Genomic DNA, 23,393 nt, shown 5'->3' on the forward strand with positions numbered 1-23,393 from the left:
TAGACATGAGTCATGAGCTTGGAGATGTGAGTCGTAAGCTTGTAGATGTGAGCCATAAGCTTAGAGACAAGAGCTATGAGTCTAGAGGTATCTATGGGGACACTCTATGCACTACCAATTTGTCATCGTGCGCTCACTAATAAGCATGGTGCCCAGAATGGGTATGCATACATCATCGCTGGAGTCACTAGTGTGTCAAAAAGCCAACCCTTCATCCCATGCCTTATAAATATTTTCATTTTATACAGTCTATTTGTTCACTAATCCTATCATTGCCCGGAGCCCCATGCACTAATTTGGAATCCATGCCCAAGTAGGCCTATCAAAATCTATGAGCCTATTTCATAAAGAACTCCATGAGCCTATTTCACAAAGAACTCCAGGAGCCCAGCAAGGCATGAGACTTGAGCCAATAGTAGGCGTGAGTCATGAGCTAGCATGTATGAGCCATGAGCCAACAATATTGAGCACCCGCAAGGCATGAGCCTACTAGAGGCATGACAATGTGAGTCTAGCCACTAGACCCATGTAAGCCTATTTTATTTAAAAAGACATGTGCTGGAAGTGAGCCTAATTAGGTGTGAACCCACAAAGCGAAGCCAATAGACGTGAACCCATAGATGTGACATGAGCAAAAAAAAGGTTTAATTTTTAGAAAAAATCAAGCTTTTACCTTAGCATTATTGAATCAAGTGTCATTAGGACTTGCTTTTGCGCCACTATTCAACTCCTTGATCTAGGTGCACTAGCTTGTCCTCACTTCATTTTCACACCAAAATGCTCCATGGCTATGGAGGTGAAAGTATAGCTCTCTATACCTAGATGGAGGCAAGAAGAGGTAACCTTCATAGAAGTCCTCTCTCACAAAAAGGTGGATGTATAGCTCTCTATACCTAGATGGAGGCAAGAAGAGGTAACCTTCATAGAAGTCCTCTCTCACAAAAAGGTGGATGTGGGGAAGAAGCTAATGGAAGAGAGAAGCCTAAACCTATCTAGCATCAAGCAAGCAAGATTCAATTGCATATAAGCAAGTAAGAGTAACAAAAAAATATTATGTTCTAAGGGGCTGAATGTGTCTTGCTTATTGTCATAATCAACTCATATACAAGTGACTAGTGTTCATATTGGGCATGGCCAAAACTAAAAATGGTAGTCTTAAGAAAATACAAGTGAATTCTAGTGTTCACTCCAAGCTCAGCCAAAACTTATATACAAGTGACTAGTGTTCACACCAAACTCAGTGAAAAAAATGGTAGTCTTAAGTATATATACGAAGTTCTTAGACCTCCCTTGTTTGACATTAATCTTATGGGGTAAGGCTACATTATATGTTCTAGCATCATCTTATAAAAAATAAGTACGCGTTCAGATCGCATGCAGAAGCTCATTAAAAAAATCACACTCGTTTTAACTAAGATATTATTTTTTCTAAGCTGCACATTCTAGTGAGAGAATATGTTTTTCTTTTTTATAGTGTGCATTTAAGTCTTGAAAAGTAAATTAAAAACCTTAGGCCTAATTTTTTGAGTGTAAAATAAATATAAAATGAAGAGATAAGCATGGAGACTAATTAAAAAACTCCAACCATGCATAAATGAGGGAGTTAACTTGATATAGGAATTAGATGCATAAAAAATGAGGATGCATGAAGATTAATGTTGAGATGCATAAATATTGTGGGCTACCAACGTTGAGTTAACTAGGGGAGCTTGTGGAGTGGTTACAGCTATTATTTTCAAGTATATAAAGGCTCCCTAGCCCATCATAAATTCCTAATTTTTTGTCTAGAGAAGGAGAATGTACTTACATTGTTTTCAACATGCCTACATATTATTTTTATGTAGTTCAAACATAGTATTATACTTTGGTACTTCATTTGCACCTATGCTGGAGCCTTGGGATATTCCAACACCTTCAGAGCATCAAGAAAAAGTCACGGTCCTCTAGGGGAGTATGCATCTTCTCTTCTTCACAAATTAACTCTTCTCCAACCCCTAAGCTAGGCCAAAGAGGTACAGTCAACGTTCATTTTTAAAAATTGATATTTCTTTATAAATCTTGCAATTAAATTGAATTAGACATCTTGATTTCAAATGAATAAATAACTCGTATTTCTTTGTTTAATTTAATTCGCTATATCCTAGGAAGGTCTATTTTCACCTTAGGATAAGTTTCAATTAAGGCTGTAGTAGGTACAATAAGACTTTAATATCATTTTTAAAAATTGATATTTCTTTATAAATCTTGCAATTAAATTGAATTAGACATCGATTTCAAATGAATAAATAACTCGTATTTCTTTGTTTAATTTAATTCGCTATATCCTAGGAAGGTCTATTTTCACCTTAGGATAAGTTTCAATTAAGGCTGTAGGTACAATAAGACTTTAATATCTAAAATTGACCATTGTACTCATGGTGGAAACTTACAATAAATTAAAGTAGACTAAGTTTGGGTATTTATTTGATTTTATGGGATAAGATAAGGTTATGTACCTTATCAAATTGATTGACTACCCTTTTGCATGTGAACCTTATAAATTTTAACTATTGACCATATAAATTTATGTTTATCTAGAATATCTAAGAGATTAGGTTAAGAAAATTAACCCTACCTTTGAATTAGGAGAGATATTCTAGGAGTGAAGTAATCATTATAGAGAGAGAAAGATCCTAGTGTATATACACATATAGATTTATTAGTGAATATTTGGATAAGCCATTCCAAGGAAATTTATATTTTTTCTTCAAAACTTTTTTCCACTTTGCCTAAGTCTAGTTCAGAGACTACTCGTGTTGTAGAATGGGCTTGGTTCTTTCCCCGGTCTTCTCTTGATCAAAGTGAAACTGGCATCTACATTGGCTTCCACTTCGATAATAATGACAACTACTAGATGTTCACTGTCCAATTGTGCTTGGCATACTCTTACCAATTTGTGAGCTACTTCTATTCAGCCAATCTTTTAGGTAGGTCTTTGGGGTCTATGACTAGTTCTTCTTGGTCCATGGAAGTGGCAAGCTGAGGATTAAATTTCTCCTTGCAAGAGGATGAAGAGATGTTGAAAGTTGTATCCTTGCTTGAACCCTCTTGAACTGTCACCACATGATCTTCCCCTTATCCTATCTTCTTGGACCTTCATCTTCTAGTTCAAGGATGACTCTAGCATGTTCCGAGACTTCATCTCTTGGTAGCACGAAGGTTGGTTTCTGTGACCTTTGAGTATGGGGAGATGAAGCTTCTTGAGCTTCATGAGCAGTGACTCTCCTCCTATTTTTCATTCTCATCACAGTGTTGAGAGGAACCATTTGTACTAGCACATCTCTAATGCTTAGCAAGTCGGCTTCTGCTCTTAGGCTAGACCTGGGATGCTCTCAATGGGAAATCCTTGTACATGTGATCAATGTCACAACTAGTGCAAAGAGGTGCTAGTGGTTATGGGTTGGTTGGTGTGGCTACCATAGCCTTTGTAATGGGACTTTCTGCCACCTACTAAGGTCCCTTGCATAGCAGAGTGATAGCAATATAGCGGCATGCGGGATCCTAAGGCATTGATGTCTCTCCATCTATTAGATTGCATTGTGGCTATATAGATTGGGTAGATAGTGTCACCATTTTAAATGTAGTGACTAATCATTAGACTAGGGGGAATCTCAACCTCTAGGGGTTCTAGATAGATAGTGTTCTCCCATATTCCCTCTTTCTCCCCTTCAGGTATTTCTATCAGGGGGGTCAATTGGTTAGGGGTCACCTGCTCTGCTGGGGAATGGATGGTTGTTGTGGCAACACTGGAGGCAGTAAGGCTAACTCTAGAATTTTTAATACTCCTCTTTAAGGCACATACTACCCTGGATGAGGTGTGTTAGCAAGCATGGGCCTTGATCAGGTGGTGCAGGCAATGCCAAGTGATGAATGGGTGGAGCTAGTGTGATTAGGTTGCTGCCTCGGGTTGATTCTTGAGCAATGGGTAGTATCATGGTTTCATGTCGTCAGATTCCTCCTTCTCTGGGTCTTAGATAGGGGCATTCCTTGCTTGTATGGTGAGCATGGCATATTAAACACTAAACCAACTCACATCTAGGGTATTGATGTGGTTGTTCCATGTTGTCTTTTCTTAGCCTGACTCTTCATTTCTCATAGTCATGAGTGTGGCTAGTAGGTATTCTACCGCCGATGTGGCTAGCTTGTGGTTATTTCCCTTTGCCACGTTGACCTTTGAAAGGGCACTATGCTGAATGATGCTTCATATGGGGTTCCTTCTTCAGGGAGATTCCTTAAAGTCGTTCCCATGAAGTTACTGTTTAAATGTATGGCACTCCTACAACATAACTCAAAGTTTTCATGTTTTTCAGAGTACAAGTCATTGTGCAAGGTTGAGTCAAGGATTCCTTCTAGGAATCTTCAAGTTACTTGTTCATCGGAGACTTTGTGAGTGGCAATACATCAAGAGTGGATGTATCTCACTTTATTGATTTAGCCTCTCTAATTGATTCTTTCTCTAGCTGCTTGCATTAGGAGACCTTTAAACATCTTTTGGGCCTTGTAAGGATTTCTAATTTTTAGGGATTAAGCCTAATTTTGTGATTTCTTAAGGGGAAAAGGTCAATCAAGAGGCCTACTTGGAGCCTATGATTTGAGCTTTCTAGCCCATAACTCCCCTACAAATATAGGGTCTTATGTTGTCATTCTCTCTCCTCTTCTCTTTCTAGCAAGCTCGTAACTAGGGGGGAGGGGGCAAAATGGACAAATTTTTTTTCCATTTTGCAAGTTTTATACTTTGAAACTGACCCCATACCCATATATATGTCAAAACATTCAATTTTTTACCTTTATTTCCTCCTAAAACCCACTCTATCTCATCATTGAATGCCTCCACTTCCCCACCAAATCAATGTGGAAAGTGTCAAGATCTCTTGTCACTTCCCCACCAAATCAACCAAATCAGTATGGAAAGTGTCAAAATCTCTTGTCACTTTCAACATCATCAATCTCGCTAAGGGGGGCCAAAAACAATTATTTTTTTTCATTTTTGAACTTGTTTGCTTTAAAAGTTATCCCAAACCCATAGATATATCAAAAAATCATTTTCAACCTCTTTTCCCCCCCAAAATTGAACCATCTCTCTCTACTTGTCTCTCTACTGTGAGCTTGGCCTGGATAGCCTCACTCTCTCTCTATCTCTACAATCCTCTCATCTATTCTCAACTCTCCATTTCTCTCTCTATTGTTGTGAGCTAATGGCTTGCAAACACACACACACTCTCTGTCTCTTGTGACTACATCCTCCCTCTCTCTAATCTCAACTCCTTGGAATATCTCTCTCAATTGTGAGCCTCGCCTGCATAGCCTCACTCCATCTACTCTCAACTCTCCCTTTCTCTCTCTACTGTGAGCTACTGGCCTGCAAACTCTCTCTCTCTCTCTCTCTCTCTCTCTCTCTCTCTCTCTCTCTCTCTCTCTCTCTCTACTGTGAGCTTAGTGCCTCCCCTGCATAGCCTCACTCCATCTACTCTCAACTCTCCCTTTCTCTCTCTACTGTGAGCTAATGGCCTGCAAACTCTCTCTCTCTCTCTCTCTCTCTCTCTCTCTCTCTCTCTCTCTCTCTCTCTCTCTCTCTCGTGTGATTACATCCACCCTCTCTCTAATCTCAACTCCTTGGAAGGTCATGGTATGCACTCACTCCCTCTAATCTCAACTCCTCTCTCTCTCTCTCTCTCTCTCTCTCTCTCTCTCTCTCTCTCTCTCTCTCTCTCTCTCTCTCTCTCTCTCTCTCTACTGTGAGCTTAGTGCCTCCCTCTTCTTTTCCACTATCAACTCCCTTTAAGCATGGCATTACGTGAAATTACTAACACTAATGTGCCATTGCATCGATGCAAGGTGGTTTTGCATGTGTGGGTGTTGGAAGAGCATGCAACTTCGGGCAAGGTTCAACTCACAGAACAGGAGAGGAATGTACGTAGTAGTAGACAAGGGGGTCACACTAATGTGGATCTATGGGTTGATGGGCATCTATACCCAGCTGACCCAAGAGCACATTACCCAACCACTTTCAAAGACTTACCATCATTTATTCAGTATGTGGGAGATGGTGAGAATGGGATGCTCAGCTACTGTAAGAGATTAGCAACAATTGACGCTAGTAGAGTCTTCTACTTGTCATCACAGTTGCATACGCTCCAAGTTAACCTTGCTAGTGTACACCAAGGCCTACTTCAGGCTCAAGCAAAAATCAAGGAGCTTGAGGGTGTAAATCAAGAGAGAGCAGCGTGTGGAAAAGCTTACGCAAACCATCTCCCACATGAAAAGCACTCCTATTGGAGCTAGGGAGCATAAGAGGCTACTTAACCACATCGAAACACTTGTCGTTGTGGTGGGGGGGCGCTCATAAGTGGAGAATTCAAGCAACACGGTATGGCTTCTCTTTCTTATTCTCTAAAGCACTTCCAATTCAAAATGCCAATGTAAATCATGTGTGCACTTGTGTAATGTCAATGTAATTTTGCTGGCTTTTAGAGTATTCCTTCAAGATTCCACAAGTTCTCATTAAACTAGGGATTGTAATGAGCTGTTGCACTCTTTCACAATGAGAGGGAGCATGTGCTTAAAATGATTAGGGATTCTTGTTGTTGCAAGAAGATACGTAGGGCTGTTTCCAATGAAATCTTACAAGAGGTTTCCCAAAGTATCAATAGTGTTGATGTTTTTAATGCATGTGATGAGGTAGGCATTAGACGAAGGGCTGCAAAGCTCTTCATCAATTGCTAGGAGACACCCTTCGTAAGAAAGGTATCATACACAACCTTTTCCCACCACCAAAGAGGGTTCATCTAGCAAAGGGAGTGAGCAATGAAGATGTAAAATGCAGGATTGGAGATTACAACCACATCAACGATACACTTTGCATTGCATCATGGGGAAAGAAGAAGACTGCGTATGGTAATGTTTCATTCGATTTCAATGAGTTCAACAACATTTTTGTTGAAATGTGAAAGCTACAAAAGGCAATGATATTGTTATGTGGGTTGCCTTTTGGATGTAAGTAGGTTTCATAACATTGCACGCATTAGTTCTCTGCTCATTTATGGAAAATGGCTTAATATTTTATTTGATTTCCATGTTTTATAGGTTCTAAGGTCTCCTTTGTACTGAAGTTGGACAAGTGCCAGATTGTGAAGAGAAGAAGGCTAGAGAGAATGAGTGTCACACTCATAAACCACGCTATGGGTGGGCGGAAGCCCTTAAGTCTCCATCTACTACCACTGTTTTGCAAAAGGGCTCGATGATGAGAGAGAGAGAGAGCACAGTTAATTTTCAAGAGCAAGGGAATGACGATATTTCACACACTAAACCGTCGTTCAATGTTCAATCAGAGAAAGATATATGGTGGTTAGGAGCATTTGAGTTTCCCAAAGGAGACACACGAGGTGCTAACATGGGTCTTTGAGAGGTTGCCTTGGGTTAGTGATGTGATAAAGTCACAAATAGGGGGTGAGAAGCTGGATGTTGATGGTTTAGGGAGCTTTGACATTGATTGGCATCTTGGCGGGGATCTGAAGACAATAAGTGTATGCTGGGTTGCACTCAAGGTGCAAATACATCTCACCCATGCCCTTGGTGCATGTATGGATTGAAACAAAAAACCAAGAAGAAACGCAAGGGGACGGCCAATGGTGAAGACGAATGCAAGGAAACTAGAAATTACGAGGGAGAGTGGGACGGTGGTGTCCTTTCATCACCTATGTTGGTGCCTCCAAATAGGGACTTAAGAGATAATAGCTGGAATCCCTAATTCCTTTCCCTTAGGAATTTTCACTTTTGTACTTTACATGCTTTCATGCATATCTTTGACCACCTCTTAAAGTGTCACATAGATTGTGTTCACTATGCCTGGTAAAACTCGATAGGATGAGGCGATTGCTGGAGTGGAGAAGATTTTAAATGACAATTGTTGCCATGGGGGTAACGTGGAGATACAAGTTAACCAAAAGACCTCTAAAATCTCACATATAGTTTCTCAAAAGGTTTTAATGAGTGGAGGCAAGGCGAGAAGGTTTCTCCAGAAGCCTTTCAACAAACGGGACAAGGTTCAGAGAAATGCAAACAGGCAACATGTTGAGAAAGGTGAAAATGTTCCTGCAAAAAGAGATGGGAGCTGTGGAGGAAATACCTTTGTGCTTGTATTGGTTTGGACTGCTTGGATGCAAACATTATTGTTTTGCATGAGCAAGTGTGGGAAATTTTCAATAAGGTAGTGTGGTTAAAATGAGTCAACGCAGCGCGACAAAGGAAAACCGCAAACAGTTTCAAGTAGAGTTACAAAGCTTCATTGAAGCCATGGTCCGCACATGGGGTGAATTGAATATTGTGCATTACATGGTAATATAATGCTTTTAAAGGTTTTGCAAAACACATTTCTTCTTCTAATGCACTTTTCCCAAATGGTGGTTTTGTTTGGTATCTGCAGCACATCTTGTACGCTTATGGTGCATATTTCATGAACGTCTACAGCTTGCTTGACATGTGGAGCACCCAAGGAATGGAGAAAATACATTACCGTACAAGGGGAGTTTATTTCAAGAACACAAGACATGGAGGTGGCAGGACTCGATCAAACTATCTCAAAGAAATGTTTGATTAGTTCTTCCATTATACCTTTGAAAGAAACCTTTCAAGGGAGAGGGCTCAAATGTCCAAATTGGCCCGAATTGCCAAAATAAAAAGTAAGGGTAAAAAAACAGCAAGGTGGAGGGTAGGGATAGGACCTGCATGTCATGCAGCATGGCGGGATACACGTAGGAGAGTTGGTAAAGTATTGATCCCTATAGACTTGAATGAGGCCTAGGGTTGATGTGTAGCTGATCTATAGGGATATTATCTATCGAATGTAATCAGGTGTTATAAATGAGACATTGTAAATGGTTCTTTTTTTGCCAAATATGGATCCATGTTATCTTTTGTGTTTAAAAACCCATTTTTCTGGTGCATGACATTTCTCTAAAAACTAGGGTTTGGTGTAATGATTACGTTTGTGACTATAAATGAGCACCCTCTCTCTTTTTGTCCATTTTGTACAAGCACTTTGAGAGCACACACGCACTCAACTCCTCATGGGCACAATCACTGCTTCCAAACTCGCATGATACTTATTCTCTATCGAGGCCCCCATCCAACGTGATGAGAATGCCGTCTCATCCCAAGAGCTAGAAGTCAGAGATTTGCACAACCTTGCCACCCGGATCGACAATTCTATTTTTGCATGCAGTATCAATAGGGCCTAGTTTTCCATGCTGACAGGCGGGAGGCCACGTAATGACCCCTCCATACCACAACAAGCGGACCGCACGAGGGCGTTCCGGTTTGCTAGGAACATTGCAGAGCACTGGCAGTCTATGGTGTAGATTTTGTTGCAGTTTTTGGAGTCCCCCTTGGTTTTGAGAACTGTGAAGTCATGCATTATTACCAATTTTGTTAGATTGATATACTTGATTGGTAGCAAGGGTGCTTTGTAATACCTTCAAATATAGGTTTTTGATGACTTGAATTGTATCCCAAAGATTTACAATGCTTTGTAATACTTGAAGAAGTCGAAAGATGTTGGTTTTTGAAATATGACATGCTTTGTATTCCACATGTTTATGTGTTTTGATGTTTTGTAATAAGTATCCAAAAGGGTGAAAATACACCGTGCGGGCTAGCTGGACAGGCTATTTTTGCACCCTTCTAGACCAATAAAAAATTTGGTTGACTTATAGTGACAAATGTAATCATACACATGCTAAATGCATATCAAGCTGCACGGGGCATCATTCGAGCTGCATATAAGGGTTTGCTAAATGCATGTTGAGCTGCATGGGACTATTTGTCTCTTTTGAATGCTTATTCAAATGATGTCCCATGCAGCTCGACATGCATTTAGCATGTGTACGATTTGTTCACATGCGTTGAGTCACCTCTTAAAATTAGGGTTTTTAAGGGTTATTTTAATGATGGCATTTTCTTATATAAATAAAGGTCGACCTCTACTTTTACCCATTCCTTGCCACCCAGTGATAAAAACACACTAGAGCCTTCCCATCCTTGCTCTCAGCTCTCCTCACTATGATGCGTACAAAGCAAACAGTGAAGAAGATGACCAAAGAATGACACGCGATTGAAGGACATCGCAAAGAAGAATTTGGAGCATTACAACCGCAGTCTGAAGAAAAAATTGACAGAGCAAGCCAGCTCATCCTAGCCAAGTAAACATGTAAAGTTGGTGGATTATGGCACGGAATATAGCAGCGCAACAAACACCAACACCGACACCAACTAGGGGGATCCTACATGGGTGCACATGGAAATTCCCAACCCCCAGCCATAGGAGCAAAGACCTTGCCATGCATCACCACACAACAGCAAGAGCAGCGAGGGGAGCAAGAGGAAGAAACACCGGCCCCCAAAAGAAACAAAAGGAAGTCGACCTATTACAGACCTCGCCTAGATAAGCACGTTTTGTCAAACGTCTTCCTCGTAGCCCCACCCGCCGCCGCAGCAGGAAACACTCAGGGTACAGGGCTTTCCAAGAGATATGGCACTACCAGAAGTCCGTAGAGCTTCTCATTCGGAGGGCACCTTTCTCATGAACGTGCAAAGAAATTTTATGGGAATACAAGATGGAATGTTGGATGCAATCGGTTTCCCTTGAGGCCTTACACGAAGCCACTAAAGTGTATCTTGTAAATCTATTTAAGGACACCAACTTGTGCGCCATCCATGCAAAGTGGGTCACAATAATGGTAAATGATATGCAATTGGCCCGCCATATTCACAGAGAAAAGGGGATCAAAAAATGAGGAATGTTCAATGATGTATCTCAATTTTTGATATTAATAAATTTTTTATGTGTAATATATCTTACAATTGTGGATATGTATGTCTTGCAATTGTCGACGTGCACTCTATCTTGCTACTTTCTATTTGATTTAAGCGTGTCCGTGCTTTCAATCACGTTTCACAATAAAGGGCCAGAAGGGTGCGAAAAAGGCTCCTCCAGGCCACGTGCAATGGCCATTTTTGCACCCTTCTGGCCCACATGGTTTTTCTAGTAAGATGTGTCAATTCTGGATAAACTCTCATCGCGAAGGGCTTGGGGTGGCTCAAATGGGGTTAAGAGTAGGAAAGCCGTGATGGTCAAAGGGGTGCAAAAATGTTGTGTACAGGGGCCTCATACAGGCCATTTTTGCACCCCTCTGGCCCTCCTTTCTTGTGTGGAATATTTTCTTATGGTGCTAGGGGCGCTAAACTGACGGGTGGGAGTGGAGGCGAAAGAAAGAAACAGTGGACTATTTCGAGCAATAGGTACAGTGTTTGTAGAAAACATTTTTCCCAACAAGTCAAAAAACCTTCAACCTCAAATTTTTTGTAGTTTTTTTCCTAAAATTTAAAGGTTTTTATCAAAATTATAACTCAAATCCCTTAAAATTTGTTGTGGTTAAACTCAAATTTTCCTCTAGCCCTCCTATTTTTTAAAGATTCTCTCTCCACCACGAGTCACTTACAAAGACTACACACATTCTGCGGCCATGTCATCAACAGAAAACACGTTTATTTCACTTGAAAACCAACGAAAACTAAATGGCACATATTTCTTCATAACGGCCAGAAGGGTACGAAAATGCCCTATGCGGGCCCCCCAGACAGCCCTTTCTCGCACCCTTTTGGCCCTCCTCTTTTTTTAGATTACAAATCAATCACATGTACTTAAAAGCCACTTTCACCATTGTATTGATATAAAAATTTACATGTGGGATTTGGAAATACTCTTTACAAGAGAGGTTCGTCACTTCTTAGCTCTACGAGGAGCTCACTGGTTAGAAGAGGAGTGGCTATTTCTCACGGTGAGTCATGGCCAAGCAACTTGACAATTCCTAATTGGGCAAGCACCTTGCCTCTATAGCCGCTCCCAAAAGTGGTCATAACTAGGGACTTTTTAACTAGGAATTGACCGACTTGCCAATAGTGGCCACGCAGAGTTGCTTTGAGAAGGTCTTTAATGCTTGCAAAAAAGGGGAAGCTGGCATTGGGTGTGAATTCTTTGTGAATAATCGCAAAGTCATTTGTTGGGAGGTGTCCGATGTAGTGGCCAAGAGCCGGATATAATCCTGTAGTAGCATGTGTTCCCCCGCCCCGCATAGCATAACTATCCATCTCTAGCACGTTCTCTTGCTTATCATCCTCGTCTGCATCAGCCTTTCGCTCCAAGTCAATGTTGGACTTGAACTCGTTGATATTTTGTGTTGGATTTGGTGCCCAAGGCACGATTGCGCAGGAGACACTTTGTTGCGCCGCTTCAAACTCCTCCTCGGTGACATTTGCATGCTCTGCATTCCTAGCTGCCTCCAGAGCAATGACCACCGTCTCCTCCACTGAGTCTGTGAGTGGGAGGAGGTTCTCCTCCATGTTACATGTGTTAGAGTCATCCCCCAATGGGAACTCCGCATGCTCAGGCACTCATCCATGCGGAGGCCACAAGACTTTTCAATATCATGCAAAAAAATGAAAAGCTCCCCCCTACCACAACCGGACATAGAGAGTCAATCTCTATCTCAGAAAGGGGGGCATAGTCATCTTCATCTTCAATTGTTGTGCCACTTCCACTGGCCTCAAAGCGGCGTGGAAATTGTTGTGCGACGATAAGGCTTTCACTTACACCTGTGTGCGCTGCAATCTAAGGCTCTTCCTTGTCATGGATGAATCCTCCAAGGCACAGTTGTGGCATTTCGACCTCCTCTTCCACCTCTCCTAAAAGGAAGAAAACAAAGCAAGCCAGCCATGATAGAAAGCGATGGCCAATGGTACCTCTGTTGAGCTTGCGTACTTGCTTCTTGTCAAGCTCTAGGAAGTTTCCAAATTTCATTGCCATTGCTTCAAATCTTCTGAGCCACTTTTGGAAGGGCCTTTCGTTGTGGTTGATGTACTCTAGGAGGTTGGAGGACACCCAAAATCTATCATCATTGGCTAGAGAGGAGACAGAGTGCGGGGCTTGATGTGGGTGTCCATGTATGATAATGTGTCTAGAAATAATTCTTCGTGGAGGCGGAGTGTGGAGATCCAATCGATCTCGTGAGTGAACATTACATGCAAGGGTGTGGCCTCTGGAAACTCACTCTCACGGAGGAAGTCCAAGAAACGATCATAAGCAGCCATGTGCTCTGAAGCTCGAGTGTGGATGTGTCTTGTGCTCTTGAGAATAAGTGCAAAAATGACACATCAAGCCTTCAAAGTACTATTTATACAAGATTGCGGTCATTTCACACTGGACCAAAAAACATGAAAAAATGTTAATTTTTTAAAAGGTAAAACCACCTCTTTAAGAAACCAGACAACATATTTTAAACATCGAAGTATCTCAAAATTTTTATTTATTTTTACAAAACTCCGATGGAGGGATATTCCAAAACTGCTCTAGCTTAGATTTTTTGAACCAAGGTGACATCATCCTCGGAGGACACCTTGATGTTCGCTTCCATCCTCCTTCCAACCTATCCAAAAACCCAACACAGTAAGTGAGCAAATACAGAGGTTTAAATGTCGAACAACCCAACCCTTACCTTCCTACCTTGCACATTGAAGCAAGCATTATTGATTCCCTCAAATCTCAAAATACGTAGGTGATCACGGACGTTCAAAAGGCTCCAATGCTTACTTGCTTGGACAATCTCTACCCCTAGATTAGGTAGGCCTATAGAGAGATATATAGGTTCTACAACCTCCTCTTGAGCTTGTAAGGGTTACCATGCACCCTTCTTCCTCATCCACGGAAAACAAAAACGAGTACACAAAGTGGTATGAGCTCGCAAGAATCAAAAGGAGACACTGAAATGCACTACATTACACCTAAAATTCTCTCCTTTGTGCTCCCCCTCCACAATGTCTGACCCTTGGCCAAGCAAATTGACAATCTCTTCAATGTCTACCACCTTGTACACGTACATTGTTGGCGTTTGTGTGCAAGTAATGGTTCGAAACATGTGGGCAAACACATGCACAGGGCTTGCCCAGCTAAGACCAACCGATCTTGAGGTGTGTACTTCAAAGAAGAATGAATATCATTGGCCATCTTTGCTTTAAGAGAAACAATAGTCCAAACATCAGGCATTGTTCATTCAGCACTAGAGAGGGAAGGAGAGGGGACTTCTTCAAGCTTACCAAACCCGTTAACTTGTGTCGGGACTACATAGTTGTGGGTGTAGAAGAAAATCTTTCGACTAGCAAACGATGTTGGAAGGGAAAATATCTAGAAATGAGGAAACTGTCAAATCAAGTTAAAAAGAACAGTCACAAACCATGTACACTAAAGTACTAAAGTGAAAGCATATAATTACAAGGGAAACAAGGACTATGATGATGTGGGCGCAAAGAAATTTCCGATGCCGAGTACACATGTTGCACTAGGGCCACCAATCTATCACGCCTTGTTTCCTTGAATCCGATTAGATGCCCCTTCCAATGGTGCTCAACCACATTCTCGACGTGTCGAACTCAATGCGGTCCAGTGGTATTGGGTTGTAAATACACCCAATCTCCCTTTTGAAATTGTTTTTTAAGCACAGTGTTCATCCCTCGTATTGTGCATGAGCAGAGCTCCAACCTCGTCCCTTGGCCTTCTCCTCAACAAAGATGCACTACCCTCCATGGTGTGTTGTGCTAGAAAGGTTTTAGGGGGGAGAGAGATAGAGATAAGGTTGCATAGTATAAATTTGAGGTTGGTGGGGAGAGAGAGGTAGTTCTGGGTGTGAGGAGATTCGAATGTGTGTGCATGTGCACGTGATAGAGATAGAGAAGGTTGCAAATTTCAGCAGAGTAGAGAGAAGGAAGGGGGGAGAGAGAGAGAGAGAGAGAGAGAGAGAGAGAGAGAGAGAGAGAGTGTGTGTGTGTGTGTGTGTGTGAGAGAGAGAGAGAGAGAGAGAGAGTGTGTGTGTGTGTGTGTGTGTGTGAGAGAGAGAGAGAGAGAGAAGGTTGCATAGTAGAGAGAGAATGACCTATGGAGATTTGAAGTTTGGGGTGAAGAGGATGATGTTGGAGGGAAGAATAATGTGTAGGGAGAGAAATTTGAGGTGAAAAAAGAAGTTTTTTGATATAATATGGTTGGGGTTGGGTTTTGAGAGGAAAAAATGCACTTTTGAATTTTTTTTGGGAAAATCCTATTTTTTAGGGTTTTTTTGACCCACGAGATTGATGGGGTTGAAATTGGTGGAGCCCTCTACTTTTAGAAGCTACCCCCTTGCTTTATGGCACCCTCCTACTTTTTGCACTCCACCTCCCTAATTTATGAAGGCCACTCTCTACTTTTTCAACTCCACAAATGTAGTAATGAGGGAGACAAGCCTAGTTGCCTCCTGCTTTTGGAGGACACCAAACGTGCACACTCTTCTCTTCCTATTGGTCCATTGCTAATTAAGGTCATTAGCAAAGGGCCCAAAAGATGTCCAAAGGTTTCCTAATGAACATGGTAGTGTTGGTTTCCTAATGGACATGGTAGCGTTGGTCAACTAGGTTCCATCGAGTTTCCTCATGGGAATACCCTATTGTGAATACGGTCTTCAAGGTGTCAAAATTAGCGTTGTCTTCTCATTTTAGGTATTAGAAACATTGTCCAACTTTCCCTTCCATGTTGAGGTTGAATGCACTCACCCTTACTAGGTCATCAAGTCGATCACATGTATCCTACATTTGATCAAACACTTCCAAGTGTGCAATGGGATCTCCCATCTCATTGAATTTTGGCATTGATTTATGTTGGTTTGATCGTATCTAGTTGTCTAGGGTTTGGTATACTACTGCAACTGGTGGTGGAGTTGTTGTGCGAGTCCTATTACTACCCTGTGCTGCTGCAATCCTTAAAATATCTTCTATGGTTAGCGCAGTTAGTGATGATGTAGGTAAAAGTTGAGGTAATGGGCTACGACATTACGAGTACTGGTAGGTTGGTGGCAACATGGCATATGCAGGATATTGCACTTACCCTCCTTGAGGTAAGTTGGGGTACTGTGACAATAGCCATGTAAGGTTGGGCCATATTGTGGGGTGTGGGCTCCTCCCGATGCCGGACCTGTTTTGGAGCCCTGATGTAATGCTCCTACTATAGTGTAACTAGAAGCTTGGGTTGTTTTTATAGCCCTAGTGGCCTACGTTGTTTTTGTTGTAGCAGTCCCAATACCGAAATTGAACTTGAAACCCCCCGCACTACTTGTACCAAAGTTTAATGCTGCAAAGCTCGAAGATGCGGTAGGCCTCAAGCGGTTTCGAACAGTCCTAGGTTCGTATTTTGAGAGCTAGCTAAGCCAAAAGCTGTCGATGTAACCGTTGTCATTACAATCATGTTAGTTATGGCTCTAGGAATGATTACTCCCTCCCCTATAAGGTTGGCGCTTCTAGTTCCTAAACTAGGCTGGTTAGGGTGGTCCACATCATGAATGGATGGCTCCATGGTTGGTTTTTCTAGCCCACGGTCTCTTATTTGCTGTGGGCAGTTTGGTGATTATCTGACTCCCACTCGTCAATCGGAACTCCAGTGATAATGTCTCTAATTACGTTTATAAAACTTCTTTGAGTTGTTGTAGGGGAGTCAAGTACTTCAACTTCTTAGTCTATACGAGACCCTGCAGTGATAGGCTCCTAGTAATAGGCCTCAATCAAGCTAGCATCTTTGCTATCACTTAAATACTCTATTACTAGGGTTACTTGGCTTTTGTGAGGTCCCAAGGACTATGAACTGTGTAGTGATTGCTCTTGAGATGGTGCACTCTCCTCTAGCAGGGGATTGAGTTCGAAAATCCTTCTTAGAACTTGTGTACATGTAAGGGTGATCAGCTTAGAGCACACCTTGCTCAGACAAAAGTGGCAAGGTGGTCCTAGAAATTATGGACTGTGGTGGATTTTTTAAGTTTTTTAGTCCCTATGTGACTTGCGAACATGCATTCATAAGATGATAACATGTGTTTCCACTTGGGTACATGCATGGCTAGATGACATAGGAACATATGTGGCTAGGTTCCTCTGATTAACTAATGGAAATTTGTGGCCAAGTCCGTGTTTGACTTGCAAATGTGCATTTACAAGTCAGGGACTATCTTTTGTTAAGTACGTACGTACATCAATCTGACAGCTCTGCCAATTGTAGTGGTGGGATTTTGGGCCACATGATGGTTCAAATCTTAGTTGGTTTCAGCATTATGGCCATTCAAGGAAGGAATGTTTTTTTATCTTTCCTCAGTGAGGATATTTTCCAATTTTTCCTATCAGACGTAGAAACATGCATTCCTGCTTTGCGAACATATGTTCGCGGGCTTTGTCGAGCAGCACGCATATCCAAAGAGCTGTTTTCACAGTTTCAGCCATTTAGCCCCTCTAATTCTTGCTTAATGATGATTTTTAAGTCTTTGATTTAATAGAATAATTGCTCAATGCAGCCGAATGGTGTTTCTATAAGGTTTAATGCCTAGAATAAACCAAAACTCAAAAACTTATTAATCTACCTAATGGTGTTTCTACAAGATTTAATGCCTATAATACACACTTAATCTACCTAATGACATGCTCAATGAAACGTAATGGTGTTTAATGGTGAGATTAATGCCTAGAATGAACAAAAACTCAAAAACTTATTAAATGCACGAAGAAAGAGCTTGAATCAAATGAAATGGAAGAGAATACTTACTTACACACATGCAAATGAGCTTGAAGGGCAATACTCCAATTGGAAAATATAGCAAGGGAGTCCTAAGCTAGGGTGCTTCCCTTACAGTGGTGCCAAAGATGTTCCACTGATTCAGGATCACTTGAGCCTTACACAAGGAAGAGAAGAAGATGAATAATTTAAGGGTCTTACCAGTTTACACCTCTAGCCACTCTTGGTAGAGAAATCCTCTCTTGTGGAGAGCTAGGTTCCTCAACCTTCCCTTCCTCGTTATCACCACAAGGAAGCCATGCAAATGGGTGGAGAGCAAAGAGGGAGAGAGCTATGGAAATCTCACCTTCTACCTCAATGTCTTGGTGAGTTAGAGCATGGGGCAGAAGGGGAGAGAGGGAGAGGAGAGCTAGCACTATCACTCACACACACAATCCTCAAGCAAGCATGCATCAAAGAGAAGAAAGCACATAAGGAAGCATCAATCACAATAGCAAGAAAGACTCAAACTCATGAGAATAAGATTATATGCTTTCTCATTAGTCAAAATGTCTTATATACAAGACTCATATTTACAATGCCCGACTGCCCAAGTAATGTCATGGGCCCAAAAGCTAGTCTAGGCTTATTTTCTAGTCTAAGTATATACTACCGGCATTACACAACTTATCGTAAGCTCGGTTTTGACTATCTTCTGGCATTACACGAGTCATAAGGAAATTTTCCATAGTCATTTTTGCACAATGGTACAAAAAGTGTGGCTCAAAAAGTATTGCCGCACATACGGAGTAATGTTAGTCAATGTGGTTATAACATGCCTAAAGATCAAGTTCCACAAAGTTTATTTTCTTTAATGGTATTCTAAGGTTTTTCTAAGCTATAAAGCTTCAAAGGTGATTGTAGACTCAGTTTTTCCTTGGTTTTAGTTACATCAACTATGATTGGAGTAATATTGCGTGTATCATATCTCACAATGGACAATAGATATAAGAGGAAGGGATTTGTAGAGATCTTTAGACACTCTCTTTTTTTTCATCAATCACCTCTGCAAAAGTCTGCTTGTGAGAGGACTTAGGACTCGTCTCTCTCACAACTCACATTTTTTCATCATGTAGCTCAATCTTTTATGTGAGAGAAATGTCTTACGTAATTCTATTTAAGGAGATTCACGTTGTAACTCATGAGCTATAATCTCAATCTTAATCATAATCACAATCATTCACGGCCATACAAAGTCATGATCATACCATATCATTCACAGTCATACAAAGTCATTCATAGCCCTACATCTCAATATTCATCATAATGAATCTCATTCTCATTCTCATTCTCAATTTTAACTCTCTTAATCTCAATCCTACTTCACAGTCATACCATGTAATTTTAATTGTCCTCTAAGTCAGAGTCATAACAATTCTCATCCAAATAATGCCACTTTCTAATTAAGAGGACTAAGAACAAGATCAAATCTTCGCAGAAAGAGAGAGAGAAGAAAAAGAATGTGAATTAAACGAGAAGAAAAAGAATGAGAATGAGAATGAGAAAAATAAAAGGAATGTGAATTGGGAGTGGTCAGGTGGACTGAGCTTAGAAGAATTTGGATCAAGCTTAAAGAAACTTGGGTAGAGCTTACAATATCTTGGATCAAATTCTCGAAAACGAATCAAGTTTAAAAAAAGGCAAGTTATCACATTTACATATATGTTTTTATTATTTCTTCATAGTTTTCCTTTTAGAAGTAACATTTTAAATCATTGAAGTAGATAGAATTTATTAGTTTATGAATATTTTAAATCATAGAAGTAATAATTTTAATTTTAGAAGTAATATTTTAAATAATTAATTTATTGGATTATAAATATAAGAACTCTTGAAAAATACTTTTGTTTATTATAATATCTTCCTTCAATGATTTAAAATGTTTTATTTCTTTAATAGTTTATCTTTTATTAATTTTTTATTTAGAAATAGGAACGTGCTTTCTTTCTCTTGAATATCAAGCACCAAAGAGTTTAAAAAGCATGATTATTTATTTTGCAGACCATTGGCTTGTAGTTTCCATCATTTAAGAACATAGTTCTTTTTACACTTCTTATCAAAAGTAGAACTATTTCATCATTTTTAAGCCACTTTAAGTATTTTAAAAATTCATAAATTTGCAAGGTGCACATGATTTTCTTAAGACTCTTACCATAGGTAGATTCATGCTAACCAGACACACTCAAGATTACTTTCTTAGTTTATTTGCCTACCCACTTCTTAAAACATCGTAAATCAACCTTCATAAGTTTTTTTTTATTTTGAGCCACTTTTATGGCTCAAGTACAAGACCGCTATTCTAATAGACATACTCTATAACACTCAACCAACAAAGCACTAGAGTATCTATATATCTTTTGAGTGGAGCTCCAGGAGTGTTAAAGCATCCTCATCCTTTTAAATAACATCTCTGGCTTCTAGTCTAGAGGCCTGAGGTAGCCCCCATGCCTCCCAAAGAGGAGGTACTAGGTTCTAATCTAGCTTATGGCATGTGATTTCAATACCCACTCCCATAACAAAGATATGTATGTATGTATATATGTATATAAGTATGTATGTATATATGCATATAATATAACCTCATTTGAAAATCACTATTTTCTCTCATGGTTGCATAAACTTAAAGAGCGGGAGGCTAAATAAACGGACATCTAGCTAAGCAAAATCTCCCAAAAAAATGATATATGATAACAAGGCTTCACATTAATAACTTGTCATCGAACGAGTATTTCTCATATGATACTAAGCTCATTCTCATCTTTTGGAGATTAGGTTTAATGTAAATAATGCTTTTAAATTTAACATTAGATTTTTACCTTATCTTTAAATTCAAGAAGTTTTTTTTTTCTTTGATCGTCTGTGTTTAATATTAATGTGAATTTGAGCTAGTTGTGCACTTTGGCACCTTTATGGAGCTATTTTTTAACACAATAGCTCAACGTTTTTTTATGTTTGTGTTTTAGCTAGTTGTGTGCACCCTAAATACACATGGGACAAGAATGACTACTCCAGCTATGTTCAACTAGTGTTTTAAACTAGTTGTGTGCACTCTGGTCACATATGTGGACCAATCGTGGACATTCTAGTTCCCTCCATATGTTTTTTTTTTGGGGGGGGGGCGGGGCTAGTTGTACTTACTATCGTCACACATGTGAACCTTTGAGGAATAGTTGACACTCTAGTCTTATCCGGTTCGTTATTAGTTTGCAATCTAGCCACATATGTGGGCTAGTTGTGAACACTTATCCCATATGCTTGGAATCCTGAGTACCTAACTGGTGGGACTGTTTGATTTTTTGCAAGGGAAATTTTTCTTGAGATTTGAAGGGTACTAAAAAAACGGCTTATGACAAGTCTCAGATTATACATAAAAAAACATCAAGACTTCACATAGTTGACTTTTGCCAGAAACCTGAGAGTTTTTGTACCTGTTCTTTGCTGCCCCTTCGGCATTGCCATCAAAAATCTGGAGTCTTGTTCGGCTAGCCTCCAAGAACAAGAGCCCCTTTATGACAAACATACACCCATCCATACATGCAAGCATTTGATGTTTGACTTTCACGTCACCTGTAACCATGTACTTCTGCATTCACCACATCTCCTCAGCTTCACCTTTCAACACAGTGCGGGTGTCTCTTTCACTCCCATCCACAAATGCTTCATCCTCTGACCCATCAAGTAGCATTTCAAAGTTGAAGTCCTCTTCTGCATCATCTTCTCCATCTTCTGAACTATCATCCAATTCCAACTGCAAATCCCAGTTGGAGTCTTTGTCACCTCCCTCTTCATCATCATCGTCATCGAACACATGATCATCCTTATCAGAAATGTAATCTTCGCCTTCCACCTCTTCATCATCCAAAGCATCAACCTCGCCTCCCGCCATGTAGTCATCAACTACATCATCTTCCCAGTCTTCCTCTGCCTCTAAAGCATCACGCAGTTCAGCAGACAAGTCATCCAAACTTTCAGATCTAGGCATTTCATCACCTTCTGGCCAACCCCGGTACATGATAATCTTGCTAGCCTCTTGAGAAACGAGGACTCCTCCAGTCAAATCCTGCACAAACACATAATCAAAACTCATCTTCATAAACAGAACAGATACAGGACACAATCGCGGTAACATTGGAGGTCACCTCTAAATCATGCACCAAATCTTGGATCGATGTCCCTTGGCCCCTACCCTTCACTACAATCTTCACAAGCGCATGATGAAGGAAATATATACGAATGCCTCTTGCTAGTCCTTCCAAAACATTGCTCTTTCCTGCCAAAACCATGAAAGCTTTTTCAACAGGTTAAAAATTGACCCTTATGAATGAATCATAAACAAAATGCATGCACACCTGCCCCCATGCACATGCAACATACCCAGAGGCATATGTACAGGCCCTTCTACATCACTCTAGGCAGACACCCACAAGTGCATACAGCTGGCCCACGTCCATGACTCCGTACGGGCATGTACAAACCCTTAGGCACCTCACTGCTCATTTGCATAATGCCACATAAAATCCATGACTTGCATAAACAATAGTAAAGTTGATGGACAACATACATACCGACATGAAACTGCGATGCTTTGTTCAGAGAAAGAGCCTCTTTTCTGAGTCTCAGCCTTTCTGTGTTTGTGAGTGGATCGGCTCTATATATTGGACCTAATCTGACGAGCTTTTCCAGCCTTTTTATTTTCTCTTGAAAAAATTTCCGGTCCATCTCCTCTTCGGAGAGAGTGCTTCCACTGTCCTTATCTTCAGTAGTCAAAGGTTCCTCCCGCTCTTCATACTCAAGCACACCATCACTCACACCACTCTAAAATACACGCATGAAACAAAGTCAAGAGTATAACCACTCAAAAACTTCACAAGCACAACAACAAAAATCTCACATTGCAACATGCACATCCATTGAGATCAAGTGAGTTGTTTCCTTCCCAACACTCAAAGGAATCTGTGCTAGACAAGCTATGGAGGCTTGAATAGGAACATGGCTATGGCTTGTTTAGCTGAGAGAGAGAGAGAGTTAGAGATAAAACAACACAAGAAAAAGCAGTAGACAAAATGATATAAATGCTTGCTTGATTTTTCATTGAAGTGAGTGCCTTTAAATAGGCCCATACAAGACTTGATTAAAGCTAATAATATCAGATTAGGTGCCCTAGATTCTCTCCACCTCCCCCTTGACTGCAGGCAACCCTAAATCAGCTCCTTGATCCTAGCAAAGGTAGATGCCCTATTGACTTTATGGATTTTATCTGCTCCCTTTTCATAGTGTCTTCACATGCCTTATGTCATGGTCAGGGTTGATTCCGTACGTCGTACGGCTGAAACCGTACGTACCTGCCGTGCGGTACGGTACGGTACGGATTCGTACGATGCCGTACGAAATGAGGGGTTTTTGTGTGTGTGTGTGTGTGTGTGTGTGTTGTTGTTGTTGTTGTTGTTGTTGTTGTTGTTGTTGCGTGGAGCAATTTCAGTCTTCTAGAGAGCCATTCATCGCCCTTTGCAGCCTATAGGGAGCTGTTTGTCAGGATTGGAGCTCGAGGATCCCCATTAGGGGATCCTCGAGCTCCAATCCCCGCCTTCATGATGATATTCCATTGCCCCCTCATGATGATACCCCACTGCCTAGAGAGCCCTTGTTTGATGATGATGGCAACCTACTTAGCGAGAATGATCCCGAGAGT

General features: G+C 40.8%; 1 protein-coding gene across 1 annotated transcript in view; it reads right to left on the minus strand.

The window, feature by feature from the left end:
• Positions 1–20,874: 20,874 nt before the first annotated feature.
• LOC147605135 (CRM-domain containing factor CFM3, chloroplastic/mitochondrial-like) overlaps positions 20,875–23,393 on the minus strand; it is a 53,491-nt gene continuing 50,972 nt past the window's right edge. Inside the window, exons 9-11 of the mRNA XM_086794189.1 lie at positions 22,270–22,519; positions 21,844–21,974; positions 20,875–21,764 (exon numbers count right to left, since the gene is read on the minus strand). Coding sequence (XP_086650315.1) covers positions 21,294–21,764; positions 21,844–21,974; positions 22,270–22,519 — 852 coding nt within the window. The 3' untranslated portion in view covers positions 20,875–21,293. The remainder of the gene's footprint in view (positions 21,765–21,843; positions 21,975–22,269; positions 22,520–23,393) is intronic.

Source organism: Cibotium barometz, chromosome 60 (assembly GCF_041138505.1).
Source record: "Cibotium barometz isolate CiBa-2024 chromosome 60, ASM4113850v1, whole genome shotgun sequence".
In the NCBI taxonomy this organism is placed as follows: domain Eukaryota; kingdom Viridiplantae; phylum Streptophyta; class Polypodiopsida; order Cyatheales; family Cibotiaceae; genus Cibotium; species Cibotium barometz.